Here is a 17,438-nt window from a genome sequence, read left to right on the forward strand (position 1 = left end):
TCTATCCATAATTTTCAAACATTAAACTTCTGCACAAAGGTTTGTTATGTATCAGAGTAGCTACTGACTGCTCTGAAGAGCAGCACTTCTATTCCATACAGGAGAAGATTACCAGTGGCTTTTAAGGAATCTTTAATTTTAGGTGCCAACAATTCTTAAAAGACCTGACTTGAAGAAAGTGCTGATATTTTGCACTCAGAATATCACTCTTTCATGTCTTCCACTAAGTAGCAAAATCTGAGAAGTTTAAATCAGTGGGCACTTTTGAGAACCTTAGCTTAAACCAGTGAGTTTTGAATAACAACTTGCATTCACTACATCTGGAAGAGCTACATTTAAGAAAGCATTTCTCTCCCAGAGTTAGCAAACCATTTCTGTCTAGGCTTTTTCACTTTACAGAAACTTCAGAAGAAGGAGGGGGTGAAGACAACAAAAACCCCCCAGTGAATAAAATCTACTATTTCTTTCACTTCTGACAACCTCGAAAATGCAGCCACAGCTATATGCTCCTGATTTATCTTAGCACTGAACTGCACACTTAACTCTAAACATCTAGTTAATCTACTGTCTCTGTCACTTCCTCCCCCATAGAAAAATCCAATGATAGAGAGGTACATTTTCAAGTTAGAAGATAATTTAGTGATTTTCATTTGATTGGACAGAACTTTTTTAAGACACTGCTGATGCATCTCTTTTTGCACAGACAGAATTTCACAATTGAAATACAATGCTTTCCCAAGAGCAAGAGAAAACAAATGTTTCTGCAGAAGCTTACTGTAGAAACTCCTGGAAAGGGACACTGAATGAATTCTGTTTTCTAACAAATTAAATAAGAGAGTTTAAGAAAGATTTTTACCTTCTAATCAGGGAGAAAATATCCCAAATAATTTGACTGGGAATGGACAATGAGCAGAGGAGATATTATCTGGCATCACTCTACACTGGAAAGATTTACCAAACGCAAGCTGACATTACTATAATGGAAAGACAGAATTTTTCCTTCCCTTATCATGAAGACAAAGAATAGACTTGAAAGAGACAGCTGCACGTATGCAGTTGATCTATGCAGGAAAAACATAGCTGGTTTTGCAGCTAGCCGAAACCCTGACTTCAAGTAATCTCTGTCCTTTAACCTCGATTGCTTAGATCAGGGTTAGGGTTGGCCAGCTTCTGTTCTGGAGCCAAGCTGTTTGTTCAGGTGAATTCTGAACAACCTATCCTTTCCCAAAATAGTAAGCAGATGGCATACTCCAAATAATGAATAAAACAGTGGCAACTACAAGACCCATCAGTGAGAGCCTGCAGCTCAGGGAGGTCACAGGGACCTTGCTCAATCCTCTGTTCACAAGCATTTTTCTCATGCTAGAATGATCCTGCTCCTAGTGCAGGAGCCTCTCCCATGTAGCAAAGGCCTTTTCCACAGAAGTGACCAGAGTAGAACTGCCTCCACATCACCACTGTAAGGGGCACTGTCCTCCCAACCATCCAGCAGTGTCTTACTAGCTCCCTTCTCCAAATCCAGTCCTTGCTGCCTCGAGCAGTCCCCTAGCCCAGCCCAGCCTCTTCCAGTCCCTATACAACAGAAGGAAATTTGGCAGTAGAAAGCCATCCACTTTTCAGTATAGGGTAACTTTGCACCAGAAAATTAACCTTGCTCCTGCGAGTCCATCACAAATAAGTCAGTCAAATCAGCATTACTGAACTCCTAAGCCATGCCATTTCCATACAGATTGGCCAACCAGCTAGAGAAGCAGCAAAGCTTTGAATCCTCTTTCTTCTCCCTGTTCAGGTTTTCTTCAGCCGTTTGGTGACTACTGCTAATTTAGGTATCTTCTACTACTCTGTGCCATGTGGCTTTCCTGCTACTTACTATCTTTCTGCTGTTCTCAAGGTGTATCATCACACCACACTGTAATCTTTCTGTTACGACACATTTAAAGTCTTCTTCCCACCCCCCCCCAATTTAATTGCTTTACTCAAATTTAATTTTGACTGATAACCAAAACATTCTTATGCTCTAATAGCTACAGAAATCTGATGGATATACTTAGGAGCAAGAAATTAGTCTTACTGTAACAGAATTTGAATGCGGATCTAGCTGTCTTCACAGGTAGTTTCATCTGTCTAGTGATGTACTTTTGCTTTTCATAAATGAATTTTGTCTTCCTTTCACTTCTGAACAAAGCATCAGCCCTAAGCTTATTTTCTATTGAAAACAAATAGGACCAAGTGTTATTACAGGTTTGAGCTGGGTTTTGGTGTTTTTTTTTAAATGAAATCATTGGAAAGATGAAATCATGTGTCACCTTTACCATTACATTACATCTTTGCCCCACTGCCTCAGTCTGCCAAATGTTCCTAGCTTCTCATCCACCTGGGTGACACGAAAATAGAGGGATGAAAACAGTAAGTTGCTTACTGCGATTTTCATTATTATTTGAATTTCTCTTTCATCATCTGTTAAACAGGAAATAAGTATTTCTTTCCGCTTGTGATATCATGGGAGGGGGAAGGGACTTGAAAACAAAGAAAAACTGGTAAACAAATGTTGCTTAGAATTCAACATGTTAAGTGATAAAAACTCCTAAACTTTTAGACTTTATGTACATAATGCAATAACTACTAAGAATTTAATAAACAAAATTTTAAGATTAGCAGCCTTTTTCAAAAATTATTCATCTTGCATTATTTACAGCAGCTCTCTTGATCCATATTTATTCATTAGGGGACAACACTACTTCGAAGGGAACCTGATTTTCATTTAAAAAACTGCCTATTTGACAGTTTCAACCTCATCATATGCATGAGATTAAAAAGAACTGTGGCAAGGTGATTCCAACATGTTTCCTGTCATGTAAGGTGTCAATCCTTCTGAAGCTCTGTTTTGTTTATGATAGGGAAAAACTAATTAAGACATAGCTATATTAGGCACAACATTCCCCATTCCTTCATGCACACCAGATCTAATCTTACCATTTTGATGGAGCAGCTTCAGACCCAAGAAAGTAGTAATTAAATCGTTAACATTCACAATCATCAAACAGTCAAATGCCAGTGTGGACTATTTGATGTGAATTAATATTCTTATTACCAATTAGCACTCCCATGATTTTCAGTATGCAGCCTGCAGTATCATGTTCACTGCCTGATTCTTACATATTCTGGCATCTAGAACATTTGCAAGTACTAATATTTTGCACCTCTACCATGGCTGCCTTCTGAGAACCTGAAAAGCACTTCAAAGGATTAATAAAATTAGTCTCACTATACCACTAAAGAGAATAAATGTACTCTGGCAGTTCTGCAGATAGAATTTAAATCACCTACATTACCCCCCCATGGAAAGATATGCAGCTTCTGGGACAGAAATCCTGCGTCCTCCGATATTCACTGTCGTACCTTAAACCCAAGGCCATCTTTCCCTATAAATAAACTACTAAAACTGCAAATAGTGCAAGCCTTGTGCTATTTAACCACATTTTTTGTAAACCACAAATGGAAAATCCCACCCCTGCAATCTTTTCCCTTTTATCCACCCAGAAAGAAAAATCCAGTGCTACTTGTGAAAAATTACAGGTAAATGCAGTACCTTCTTCTGAGGCACTTGATAAGAACCTTTGATTGACATTTGATTTACTTTTTTTTCTCCTCTTTTTTTATTGCCCTTTTCTCTCTTGAAACAAAGGAGAAAGAGAGGATGAGTAGGCTGCCGTCATTGAGAGCTACATAGATGCAGCTCTGAACAAGAGCAGGTGTAATTTTAAAAAAAAAAGCAGCCTAGGAATTGACAGCACATTTACAGTAAGTATTTCTGTAAGAAATATATACCTATATCTGTGGGTGGGTACATATCAGGGCAAAATCGGTTCCCAAGTGAGCCTGCCAGTAAACTTTATAGTAAAATAAACTTTATATTAAACTTTCTAAAAACTCCATAAAGAAGTCTGAAGGGCCTTTAACTCGTGTAACCCAGAAGGCTCTGCTAAGATTAAAAAAAAAGAACACGTAACTTTTCAAATAGAGAAAACTTTCAAGTTTTCTAGGAAGAATTGAACAAAGATCACAGTTGCCTCTCTGGTATCCCTGTGCCATGGGAGATATCTTTGCTGCTTTGTTGGCTTGGCTTGAGCAGCCCAGCTCACCGTCCCCAGTGAGCTTTGCCCTGGGGCCAGGGGCCCACGGCTGCCTGCGGGGCTGACTGGCTCTCCCAAAGGCACCAGCAACGTCCCCCTGCCTCCAACATGGACCTTTTGCAAAAGCAGAACCATGCTTGTTTATTTCTACAGACTTTATCAGGGCTTTGGTAAAAACTGTTCTGTTTTCTTGAGCATAAAATTATCAGTCATCTCACACAACACTCCACTGCCTCCTACATTCAATAATTAAATTGGATTTGCAGAGTGACAGTGGTGCAAAGCTGAACTCTCAGTGCCTAGTCCAGTCCTACCACCCATAACACTTCTCAGGTGAGTCTTCTGGGTCTTCTCTTTATGTACCATTGACCCAGAAACTATGTCCTCATTCCTGGCATTTTTGCTCTCCTTTGGTTATCCTTCCAATGGGAGCACACTCTAGTCAAAACTGGATGCTCAGGTGTACTTCGCGAGACCAGATCATTTTCACCTACAAAGTTACTGAAAGTGGTTTTATTCAGATAATTTTGCTCTAGCTTGTCACACAAGGAAAAAGAAAATTCTGTTTGACTAATAATATAAAATACTGTCACTTACTGTAAGTCACTTGTCTTGGGCTTACAGTTCAATTAATAGTTTACTGGAATGAGCAGGTGCTGCGTGAAGAGACAAGGTCCTGCCCTTTCCTCAACCCCAGCTCGTTTCCCACCTGTACGCAAGCAAGCAGAGTCAAATTCAAATGTGGATCTCTGTAATCGATGGCCTTGCTGGACTTGTCGAATGCAAGACAAAAGACAAACGGACTGAGGCATCAAGAGACGAAGAGCTAACAAACGAAGAGCTAACAAACGAAGTAAATAACTGGTGCTTATCTTATCAGACAAAAGTAAGGGGGGATAGCCCATCACTGTAAACTCAGTGATCTGTGGGGCGCTGCGGAGGCTGCGCAGCCAGAGATTGCTTCAGAGATTGCTTTGGACAAAGCACAGATGGCCCCCGAATGCACATACCAAGATGCCCGCTCCGAAGGCGTGTCACACTGCTGAGTCCCGCTTCTGACGACATGACATTCCGTGCCAAGAGCCAATCGATACACAATAATTGACTTAGTCCCACCTCGCAAAAAGATTTCCAAACATATAAAAATTGGCACTTGAAAACTCTCTTTGGGAGGAGGAGCCAAGCGAGAACTTCACCTGACGGACGGGTCGACGGGCCTGAACCTCTCTTCCCCCCCCAAGTAGGGACGCCTTTTTGGTAAGAGTCGCGCCTCTAACTTTGTCAGACATATCCCCGGGAACACATTGTTAACTAAAGCGCTAAACTATTACTTTGAGCTCAACTTTTGTAGACAGTGAATTTATCAACGGCAATTCCGAATCTGTGATTACTGTCGCTTGAATAAATTACCTATTGTTTCAACTTTGCGAAACTGTTTCAGTGAAAGTCCTTGGAAGGGCTCTGGCAGGCTAGTTGAATATCAGACTCCCCTTACCCTCCCTTTAACGCAACAATCTCGCATACAAATAGGTGTGATGGTGGAAGAGAACTGAAGCTGGAAATGTGACTGCTTCTTCTGGCAGCTTGACATTATATTAAGTTTGAAACGAGATCAAGCCAGAGAAGCACCAAATAGCAAAGTAGAAGATCATGAGATTCGGATTTTCTGTCACTAACAAACTGTTAGTCACTTCTTCATAGCTCCATGGTGTAGTTTTCCCTTTTGTTTTGTTACCTTAAATCAGGAAATTTTCAAACTTCCCCCCTTAAGTTGAAGAAAAGAACTGGGGAAGTTCACTCCTCCTAGGTGGTTTATGACCTTGAGAAAGCCACCCAACAACTCCATGTCTGGGCAACAGAGCATGGCAGACCTGTCAATCTGTACTCTATATATATTGTTGCAGTGACTTTTTAAAAAAAATACTTCTAAGAATTTCATGTGTGTAATGAAGATTGACAAGCATACGATTCATTCTGTAGGTCATCTGCTGCACAGATGTATTTTACATTCCTTCTCTGAACAACTTTGATTAAAACAAGGTCATTTTGGATTATCAAATTCTATTCTGAATTATCAAGCCTTCTCAGTTCAAATTGTAACAGGTAGTATCGATCCCTGATCTTCACATTTATTTATGCTTTCATGGTATTTTTTCCACACAACTCCAAAATACAACAAAGAAAGCAGCCATATTCCACAACTGTGAGAAAATAGCATAGGTCTTTTTCAAAGCTCTGGATCCTTGCTCACATACCACGCATCCACTGTTGAATGGAATTCAGCAAAGAATCACACAGCTCAGAACATCACAGAACGTGCCTAGATCTGTTACATGCATGAAGTTTAGAAAAGTGAGTTGAAGTCTAACAATCATAGCCCAATAATTATTTCAGTAAGCTCCAGCTTCATAATATACATTGATTTGATTCACAGATGCAAGAGATCCGTTGCCCTAAAATTATGTATTTTTACTTTTCCCACATAATTCTTGTTCATCTGCAATTCATTGGACACAGACTTCTTCCAGTCCCCTGACAAAAAAAGTAAGTAGCAAGTTAAACCAAATGGGACCACAGGGCATACAAACAACAAATCAGAAATTAACTTTTATGTAACACCTGCTATCATGTTAGCTAACATGACTTGACAAAACGTCCTTTCTCCTAGTGACCATATACTCTGCCCATCTTAAGAGGTCTATTAGCTTTTCTGAGCTTATAGGCTTGTTCTTCTGATGCTCCCATATGGAATATAACAGCCACACAGTTGATACTCCTAAAAAAAATACACAGAAAATTATGCAGATATATTAATGCTTGTTGTACCCTTCTTGAGATGATAAATGAAATAGTTAAAAACATGGACCTTTAAACTGAATTTTATAATGTCAGTAGGCACCCTCAGTTGACTCTTCATAGTAAGATGATACCTGTCATACAAAAACCATTATCCCTACAATCATATAATTTCACTAAGATTGTAACATTGTCATATTCCTAGGTAACTGACTAGGAGTTAGTACCTTTTTAAAGCTATTTTGTAGTCATTTTCTCTACCAGACTTTTATTCACTGCTTTTAAATAAATTTACAGCTAGAGTTGAGCCTTGAATAAACGTCAGTAATTTGTGTAACAGGTTTCTTTGAAGTACGCTGCATTATTGCTGTTTTGTTTGTACCACCATGATACCTGTAAATACTAATTTTCGTGCCAAATGGTTTTAATTTCAGAAATGGCTATCACAATATTGCCAAGAGCACCGTGCGTGTTCCTCTTTGCTGAACAACAGTGTAACAAGTGGAGTTCAACCTTCTCTACAGGAGACTCCTAATAACACCCTTGAGGACAAGGCTACACCGCGGCCAAGAGACTCACAGTACAAAATACAATCAGCTTTCTCTAAAAATCCCCCAAAGCTCCCAGATCCTTACTTTTAAATATCTAATTGCACAAAGGACTGGAAAGGAGTAAGAGTCAACCTGCAAGAAGCTGGTATGACACAGTAAAATCTCACAAGATGCTTCTATTTTTCATGACATCTATTTTCCAACAGAACAACAGGAATCCTTCTCTCTATGCATACTAGCAGTCTTTCATCATATACTGCATGAGCAATTTTATTTAAAAACAGGATTAACATCAACTGTCACATCACAGACTGTATTTGAACACTGTTTTTGGTAAAATATAGAGGAGAGATATTTCTGGTGTTAGCTAAGTGGTTATTTTGTGCAATAATTTTGTTCTGTTACAGTTGACATCACAGAGACAAAACCAAGTCAAGAAGGTGAAATGATGAACGTGCCGTTATTTAGGAAGAGACAGAGGAAAAAAAACCAAACAGACGGAAAGAGTCACCTGATGAACTGAACTCGTGCAAGGCAAAGAAAATGGTTTCTGTTGATTTAGCCTAACAACTGGCAAATTCCACTGAACACCTTGGTTACGTTGCCAAATGCTCGGTTTTGCTCCATAGTCTAATGCTCCACTAGTCACAGCGTGACAGAGTCAGGGGCTGGGGTTTTTTTCACCGCATACCAAGGAATCAAGATGTTACTTGATTCACTTAACTAAATCATACTTTCTTAACCCAAAGGACTCTTAGGTAACTTCCTTTAATCATTCTTCAGCCTAAGTTGATTCTACAAAAACTACACCTTAAGCACAAAAAAAATAAAATGCTGCTAAGAGGCTCATATGGCTGAAAAGTAGCACAGCTGATGTATATTGTATATCTGCAGAGGTATCTTCCCAGCTGAACCCTTTGATGAATCTGCCTGGCAGCACTCTAAGTTTTGTAATGTAGCAAAGTATCTTTTCTACATCAATCTGCCTTCAGACCAATTTAATACATTAGTCATATTGATTAGGGTGGTAATATTAATTGCTACTTCAGTCACTGGTCCAAACTGTAGGTCAGTGGTGTCCCATAGTGCACACATCATGCTTTGGAAGGGACCTGGGGAGGTGTCATTCCTTCATTATGCAGGAGAGAAGCGGCATGGTCCATCTGACACTACCCGACATCCATCCATCTGTCCATCCATCCATTCATCTTGGATCAGACACCTTCGGCACAACCAACTGCCCCAGAAACACTGCAACTGCAAGGCTTTGACTCCCTTTGGCTCTAGATGTGTGAAATAACAAACCCCAAGCCTCAGGCGAGCAAAAGCCTGCCTACAGAATCACCCTACCAAGCTCTCCAAAGACACAGAGCAGGTGCTTCATTTGCTTCTTTTAAGTCACATCACTGTTCCTTGACTATTTGTTTCTCTGTCATTAGGCTCGCACTGACATTAAATGCTGCCTTTGTTTGCAGTCATATCTTTCTTGCCTCTCTCCTGAGAAATCATTTACAGTCAGCGAAGATACAAGCACCTGACAAAGTGATCAGCTGCGCTCCAGTTCACATCATGTTTAGTTTCCTTTTTCAGCCTGCCAATACAGCATGAAGAGATGAAGCTGCTGCAACCGGATGATCAAATAGCAACCTCTTAAAAACACCACAAAAGAACATTTGATGTGCTTTAAATCATAATCATAGGCAAATTTAACTTAATGTATTCCCTGGTGAGGCATGCACTTGCTCAGATTCAGTTAGTTTTACCTTTTTGGACCCTTCTGGGAATACTATTTTAAGCTAACTGAATCACAATGCTTGCCTGCACTGCTGCTTTAAATGATTCACAGAAGTGTACAAGACATTCTACAAACAGGTGAGCAGTCCCAATTTCCACAAACCACAAAAAAGTTTATGAAAATACTAAAGAAGAGCTTGAATACAAATGGCCACTTATACCTCATCTCCTTGTGGCAGAAGAGTGACTGATTTTTTTTTTTTAGCAAATGCCTGCCACTGATGTTTACACAGTTAAAGCCCTCAGTTTACAGACTCCCAGAGGGGAAACAAACATACAACAGAAAAAAAAAATGAAACTTGCCTTCATACGACACAGGAAGGACTTTGTAGATAAAAAATAATAAAGAACTGTACAAGGGAATATTTAACACTCCATATTTCCCATCAAATAATACAATGTAATCTTGAAAAATAGTTTTATCGAGCTATCTTTCCATTCCTATAAGCAAAGAATTTTTAGTATTATACAGAGAACTGACATGTCACATAGTACCAATTAATTCTCTAAAAAATCATAAATATTCCTCAGTTACCTCTTTAAATAAAGGTAAACATTTCCCACTCATGACTGCAAATGGGGAAATCTAGAGAGCAGGCCTGGATCCCCAGTTTGGGCAACAAAGGAGTTGCAGAATTCTTCTTTTGAGTGGGAAGACTAGCCGTTTCAGTAAGGCATGGGTCAGTGAGGAATAACTAACAGTTGGAAACTGAAACCAGGGAAAGCAGAATCAGTCCCCCAAGCTGAGAGCAGGACAGCATGCAGTATCACCAGTACAGTGGAAATACCTCAGACTTCTTTCTGTGAAAGGAAGATAGCAACGCCTCTTCAGTCTATAGGAGTGTTATGAGGATTAGTGTTTACCAAAGCCTCAGCACCTCAGAATTAATTAACATTTATGATGATCAGTCCCCTCAAATTCACTTGCTGAAGATATCTAGATGATAGGCAAGCAGCATTTATATAATTGCAGTAGCAATATATAAAAAAAATGACAGCTTCATAACATTTGTTAATTTTTTCCCCATTAATTTGATTTACTCTAAGGACCTCTTTCATCTAAGAGGTGCATACTGCTTTATAAAAGAGGTTAAACCCAATAGTAATGTTTTAATTCATGGACAGATAACTCTGCAAATATTTTTTTTCTTGTCGTGATAAGGAATTATCATTTTGCTAACAAATTTGCATTCACTCTCACACATCACTGAGAATAATTATGGAAATCAGATGAAGACCACTGGAATCAACCATGCCGTGTTGTAGGAGGAGAGAGGACAAAGATATTCAAAACAGGAGACTGAAGCAAAAGACTTAAAGTATTTATAACTTAAAGGCCTGTACATATTATTCATTCACAATGTTTATAAGCATGGCAATAAGCATTAAATATACAAGCCTGCAATTGAAGGAGCATCCTCAAGAATGTTGTAGAGCATAAAACAAAGTAATGAAGATGTCAAGGATCCACAAGTACCATTCCGGTCATTTGTAAATATGACAAACACCTTACTATCACAGGTAAAGGCTTTGCTGCTTGTAACTAGGGGTGGGCAAGTGAGATTGCTTATGATCCAATTATTTTGTGCTTGTGCTTTAATGCTATGGAACCACACAAAGGTTGGGGCAAAGAGGAACAGCATTTGGAAAGTCCCAACCAAACACTGTAAGTCACCTAGTTCAGTTGTATCACACACTCCTCAGCAAATTTAAACAGCCCAATATAAACACATCATTTGCAAGGGATATTATAACTTACCAAGAGACACAGCATGAGTGAAGGACAAACTCAAAGGAAAAAAAAACAGGAACATGGCAAAAAACAACCTGTGGCAAAAAACACACTACAGCAAAGCAACACCCACCCCAAATCAGTGCTTTGCCCTAGCAGAGAGGCAGTAAGAGAAAAGGCAGGATATAGCTGGGTTTCTAAAGTGGCACAAGGTGTCTGTGTTTCAGCAATTAAAGCTTGCCTCTAATTTCAGGTGATCAAAATTAACAGAGTATAACCCACTCTCCTTAATGGCTGTGTAAATTGCTCACCAAAATATCTGTCTCTTTAAACTCTAAGACAGCATTATCAAAATCAGTCAGTTATTTTTAGTGTTGTACTTTTGAGACATTCAGCTTGATAAGAATTTCAAAATGCTAAACCTGTATTTCCTACAGTAAAAGATTATGTTTGAAAACAAGTATCTGAGTCATTAGCATTACTTCTTTCCACACTGGGGAAGTTGTTTATACATGTTCTAAGAGAAGAGTCAAGGAACTTTTAAAAAGTTTTTTTTTCCATTTGAAAATTTCTATTTGATGAAGCCAAAACTTTTTTTCAAAAACATGTTGTTTCCATGCAAGTGTCTTTCAGAGGTTTTCTGGGTGGAAAATGCAAACGCTGGCCAGAAAGAGAGGCACACCTCCTACTGTGAGAATACTTGTCTGAGATGTAGGAAGCCCATTTATAAGTCCACGGTCTGTTTACTGTATTCGAGGAAGAAAACATCGGTTGTTCTAACACATACTGGAAACTGAATCGTTATTATTAAATAAATTCTTGCATTAAAAATAGTCTTACATTTTAATTATATTGAATTAAATTTATGAAAACACTCCAATTTTGTCTCATTTACAATAATACCATCACAAAAAATACTCTTGGGTTGGAATGGTCAATACAGATTTACATTTTCACCTCTAAAATAACTGATGGGGTTAAAATGGTCAGAACAGATTTACATTTTCACTTCTAAAGTAATCGATAGCTCTGACACAATCCATGCCATCCGTGACCTGAAGGCACATGCTACTGTAGACAACTGGCACTGTACCATTGATTTAAACAGAATTTCACTCTGAACCCCTTGCAATAATTCTGCTCACTAAAAGAACGTTCATCATATTTTCCAAATGCCAGTGTCCTCCCCGAGATTTATCTATGCCTATTGGTCCCTAGCCAAGGGAAGTTGGGAGGATTTACTATCTGTATTGAGACGATGAAGACAAAGAACTTTAAATGCTCTGACTGGGGATATCAGGATCCTCCCATGGAGCATCAAGAAAATATTTTTTCATAGTCTTAGTGATAACTTGTTTTCAGCAACCTGTAATGCTACAAGATTTACAACTTTTAAATCTTACCTATAGAGTACTCAGCAGAAGAAACCTTCCCTGTAGGTATGTATCAGAAATCATCATGTGATCATGTGCCTGCCTGAGGGAAGAAACCTGAATGCACCTAATATTTACCCTTGTAGTACTGATTATATTAATTTTAAGTTATACCGGAAACCCTGTTAGCTGAAAAAAAGTAATAATGATCCTTCTGCACACCTTTGGTTGAAGCACCATCAGTGCTTCTGGTTGCTTTTGGACATTTTATTAAGACAGACATCAATACTTTTTCCGTATGTGGCTCGCTGAGAAAATAACTGAATTTATAGCATCAAAACCATCAATTCTGCCTAAACCAATGGCTTGCAATTTTGAAATATTGAACAAACCCTCATTCTATGAAGAAAGTTTCAATAAATTAAGGAAAACTTACTAAAAGAAAAGAGAATGCATGTTCACAAAATTTGGGAAAGGCAGCTACGATCAAGGCATAGAGGCAGAAAGAGATCAGGCAATACATGCATAGTTCCCAGTCTCATTCCTGATTCTTTTAGTAATTATATCAGTGACACTGGGAAATTACATATGTTGTACCTACATTCTCTGCAATAAAAATAAAAAAAAAAAAGGCAAAGAAAAAAAAGATAAAAAAAAAACCCTAAATCTTGTAAAATGTCCTTGTACCAGAACAACTGTACTGAGCTCACACAAATTTTCTTGAATGATCCTGCATTTTGGGTGTTAGGGCCTTCAGCTATTAACTCTCTTGAAGTATTTTGTTCTCAAACTAAACCTTGAGCTGCAAGCCCTAAAGGAAATGGTAACCTCAGGAAATACCATGTTGTGTTCAGAATGCGTAAATATTTGTTTGTCTTCTCAGTGCATGAAGCCTGGCAGGTATACATTACCCATAGGCACTCAAAACCATTTTTGCCTGGGTGAAAAATTCTTCCCTAACTATAAATCAGTCATTCAGAAAAGAATATCCATCGAGGGGTTCTTGATTTTCTCTCTCTTCTACAGTCTGGTTTTTAACACTTCATTACATTTCGATTGGTTAATTAGTGTCACTAACTTAACACGGATGGAGCCCCAGCCCTGGAGGCAATCTTTCGTCCTGGTCTTTGCTCTGCCTTGGGAGATTGCGTGTTTAGTCAATTCGTTTCTTCTTGCTCACCCAATTTCCCCTAGGAGAGCCAAATCAAATACCTGCATGTAAGGAAATCTAATATCCTGAAGTAGCTAAGTGGTAACTTTACCTGAATGATTAACTGACATACAATATTCCTAAAATCATATAGCAGTATTTTTAGATTATACAGTAGCTTCACTGTCTTCTGTATCTCCTCCTTTCAAAACCTGCAGGAAGAGGGAGATACTTCTGGTTCCACAGTGTACAGGATGGCTTGTTCAATGGACACATACAAGGTACACACATACAGACGTGTTCAAATTTGGCCATAAACGTAGTGTATTTTCAATATGAGCAAGAAGTCAGAATCAAGGACAGACAAAGATGGTATGTTGGGAGAGAGACAGCTTGTTTCCCAGACTCGTTTTACAGGCCAGGATAAACTAAGACCTGAAAGAAATTCTTAGGTCAAGGGAAAACTGAGCAAGTATATATATATATTTATTATTATATACATTTTTTTCTTACATTAAGCTCTTATTATGATGATGTTATTCTTTGTCACTCCATTTCCTATCAGTCAAAGCTTAAGAGGAGAATTTCAGAGCCACTTCCATGCCTACTGGATGAGCTGATGCAAGTACTACTGATGAAAGAGGTGATGTGGTTTTACTCAGACAGACTTGCTGGCAGAGCCCTGTTCCTTAAGAAAGCAAAAGAGAGTGAATGGATGCACAGATGCTTCTTGCAACAGGACCCGTAACACCTACTGCTCACTCCTACCTTCAGAATAAATTTCAGTGCTTTTGCAGATCACATATACTAGGATGGTAAAGACTGTGAAACAAATCAGATCTGTAAGTCTTTTCTCAGAAACTATATAATGGAAGGCTTTCATCAAAGGCAGAAAGCTGCTGTGATGATGCAACTTTTGAAAGTCTGTGCTACACCAGTAAGACATAAGGAGTCATAGAGAAAGCAAATACTGATACGGGAAATAAAAGAGTGGGAGGAATTGATTAAACCACTGAAGAATGATGAGAGACGGGTTTAAAATAAGGTGGAGACTGGGGAGATAGATTAGGAGAGGTGCGATTGAGCGAGTCATACTTCTGTAACTCCACTCACTGTAGTAGAAATACAAAAAACTCTTTCTGTAACAAACAAAAATCACAGAGGCTTCAGAGCTTACATGCTGCTCAGTGGAAGCAGAAATTCAGATGGAGAGTGGAATGAGAGGGACATGAGCTAAGGATGCTTCCAGTGAAAGAGGATCATTGGACCCTAACTTGTATCTGTCCATAGGTCATAATTTCTATGAGATTATTTCAGAGTCCATTTTGAAAACAAAAAGAAACAATACATTAAAATGGTCTTATTCAAAGAACTGCCAGCAAATACTTAAAATACTGGAAACAGTGCATTTAAGGAAGAGAGAGTAAATAGGCTGGCTGTGTGTCAACTAGCATGAGAAGCTTCTTGAAGTATAGGCCCAATGTGTTGTCATCATTGCTGACTAAATTAGGACAAGACCTCACTCTTCAGCTAGATATGTAAAGTCACACTCTCAAAGATAAGTTGCCTTGGCCAACCAGCGATCATTATTGTGACTGTCATATTGATTATTCCAAACCTCTGCACTAAAAATATTAATCTGACTATTGACCAGATGGAAAATTTATCTCTTGGTAAAGTTGTATGCACAAATGTCAAAGCTTCCAGAGAGTCGTGCCCATTACTGACTGCACAGATCTGTATTTACGGAGCCTGCAGAGATGCAGGATGAATGGCAGAACTACCAGTATAGACCTAATTTAGTACAGATCTATACCTTATTAGACCTATAGCAGTGGTAACACTGCTAAGGACTGTTAGCTTTTGCTACTTGTGCTGGCACTTCTATTTCTTACTCAGGGAATTAGCACCAAGAGTATTAATTACAGAAGTCAGAACAGAGTAAGATAAAAAATGCTGAAGGAAATTCTCAGCTCCCTCAAAGCAGAAGAAAAGAATGTAAGGACTTTTTCTTATTTTTAATGCCAATTAGTAAAGCATGGTTGAGATTAATCATGGGATTCAAACGCAATTAAACATTGCTACAATAAATTACTATTATGGTTACTATTTACAACTTGGTTGTGGCTAATAACCAGTCAGACCGGTGCTCATTATAACAGATAATGTATAATTACATAATGTTAAGATATATTATGTACTAAATGACTGTCACAGATCCCTTCTTAAAAGTTCTTGTCATTATATTTTGGAATAATAAAAAAAAAAAAAATACTGCTACAATAAAGTATGATATAACGAGTAGGAGAAAGGAACAGATTCTAAAAAATGGATGAGACGTTGCTTGGTAAGTTGACCTTTCACAAACACCCCCTCTTTCACTGATCTAAATGAAAGGCAAGATTATTTTTAATTACAGTTTATAAGCATAGATATAAGTAGTCATCAATAAAAAGTCACTCACATTTGACTCACATTTGAGCCAGCTACAGTTTTGCTGTTATAAAATAAAATAATACTTGAATTAAGGTTGCAAGACACATATCATTATGCTCTGTTGCATTTCAAATTCATAATTCTGAAATTTTTCAACTGTGACACAACTTTTTTCCCCCAATATAAGGCTCTAATTCCTCAAGAAATATTATACAGGGATAGAAGGATAAAAATCTGGTCAAAGGAAGTTTTGTCCCTACACAAAATTTTAAGCGCAAAACAACCAACAAAGAAGATGTTCTTTTGTGAGAAAAGAAATAAACTTTTCCCATAATATGGAAAAATATCTTGCTTTTTTAAAATAGCTTTAACCATGGAAAACAGCAGAGGATTGAAAGATAAAATTTGACGTAAAAATAACCCTCACTAAAAAGAAATGCCGGTGAGTGTTTTATCAAAAATTGGTTTAGAAAAGCTGTTCAAAAATGCACGTTCTGCATACGTGTCCGAATGGGATTTTTTTCTAAGCTTTTAAAGAGCACAGCCTGCGAAGACTGCTTGGAACACATGTATGTCACTAACTCCACAGGGAGAAGGAAACCCAAAGCCACACGACAAAATGCCTACACTTCTGGCACTGTGTAAAGTTGTTCTTTCCTCATGGAAAACCAACTTCCATTGCTATTTCACTGTTTAGAACAGCTATGGAGCGAAAGTTGCTGAACGGCATTAGTGATACTTCTACATTTTCATTTTCTCAGGGTTGCTTTTAGGATTAAATAGCATTGGAGTTGGCTACACTTTGTTTCTTACTCAAATGTTTCTATTCCTTTTGCTGGGTATCACTGACACTCCTTTAAAGGTACTGCCTTAACACAAGACAAATCAAAAAGATTCCATTAAAATAATGGTACACAATAGACTAAGGTGGAGTATCTCCACTGGAAAAGACTTTCCTCCAGATATTCCTGAGTATGGTCTCACACGATTTGGATCTTTCTGGCAGTGCTGATATCACAGCCTGCGCAAGAGACTGTGAAAATGGTAGCTGAGTGCAGTGTTACCTGAGCTGTGATGCAACATGCAAGCACTCCCATGGGAATCTTGCTTCTGACTTTCTTTTGAATGAATTCAAAATCTTAAAACGTTTATGAAAAAGCGTAGGTTCTCCTTCATATTTACAGAGTACATATGCTGTAGGATTACAAATCACAAGCATTTGCTTTGGTGAAGGTGGATGTAATAAGAGCATGATGACAGGATTTGCACTCTTTATTTACGCAGAAATGTAGACTTTGTTTTGAAGTTGAACTGATTAAGTCCAAGCAAGGACAGTTCTCTTTCTCCGTATAAAACCAGGTACGACTGAGAACATGGTCTTGGTCTCATTTCACAGTCTAATATAAAAGCTCGTTAGCTCAGAGATCTTTAACTGTCCCAAAAAGACACAGTGTTTATACTGCCCTGCTTCGT

The 17,438-nt window shown here is 38.3% G+C and overlaps 1 protein-coding gene across 6 annotated transcripts in view; it reads right to left on the reverse strand.

The window, feature by feature from the left end:
* The window catches only part of CCSER1 (coiled-coil serine rich protein 1), a 745,310-nt gene that overhangs the window by 379,351 nt on the left and 348,521 nt on the right, over positions 1-17,438 (reverse strand). The window contains exon 8 of one of the 6 annotated variants that reach the window (XM_075421509.1): positions 6,840-6,909. The exons of the other annotated variants lie outside the window; for them this stretch is intronic. Coding sequence (XP_075277624.1) covers positions 6,850-6,909 — 60 coding nt within the window. The 3' untranslated portion in view covers positions 6,840-6,849. Of the gene's footprint in view, positions 1-6,839; positions 6,910-17,438 lie in introns of those variants that run through there. 6 annotated transcript variants of the gene reach the window in all.

The sequence above is a fragment of the Opisthocomus hoazin genome, chromosome 5 (assembly GCF_030867145.1).
Source record: "Opisthocomus hoazin isolate bOpiHoa1 chromosome 5, bOpiHoa1.hap1, whole genome shotgun sequence".
NCBI lineage: Eukaryota > Metazoa > Chordata > Aves > Opisthocomiformes > Opisthocomidae > Opisthocomus > Opisthocomus hoazin.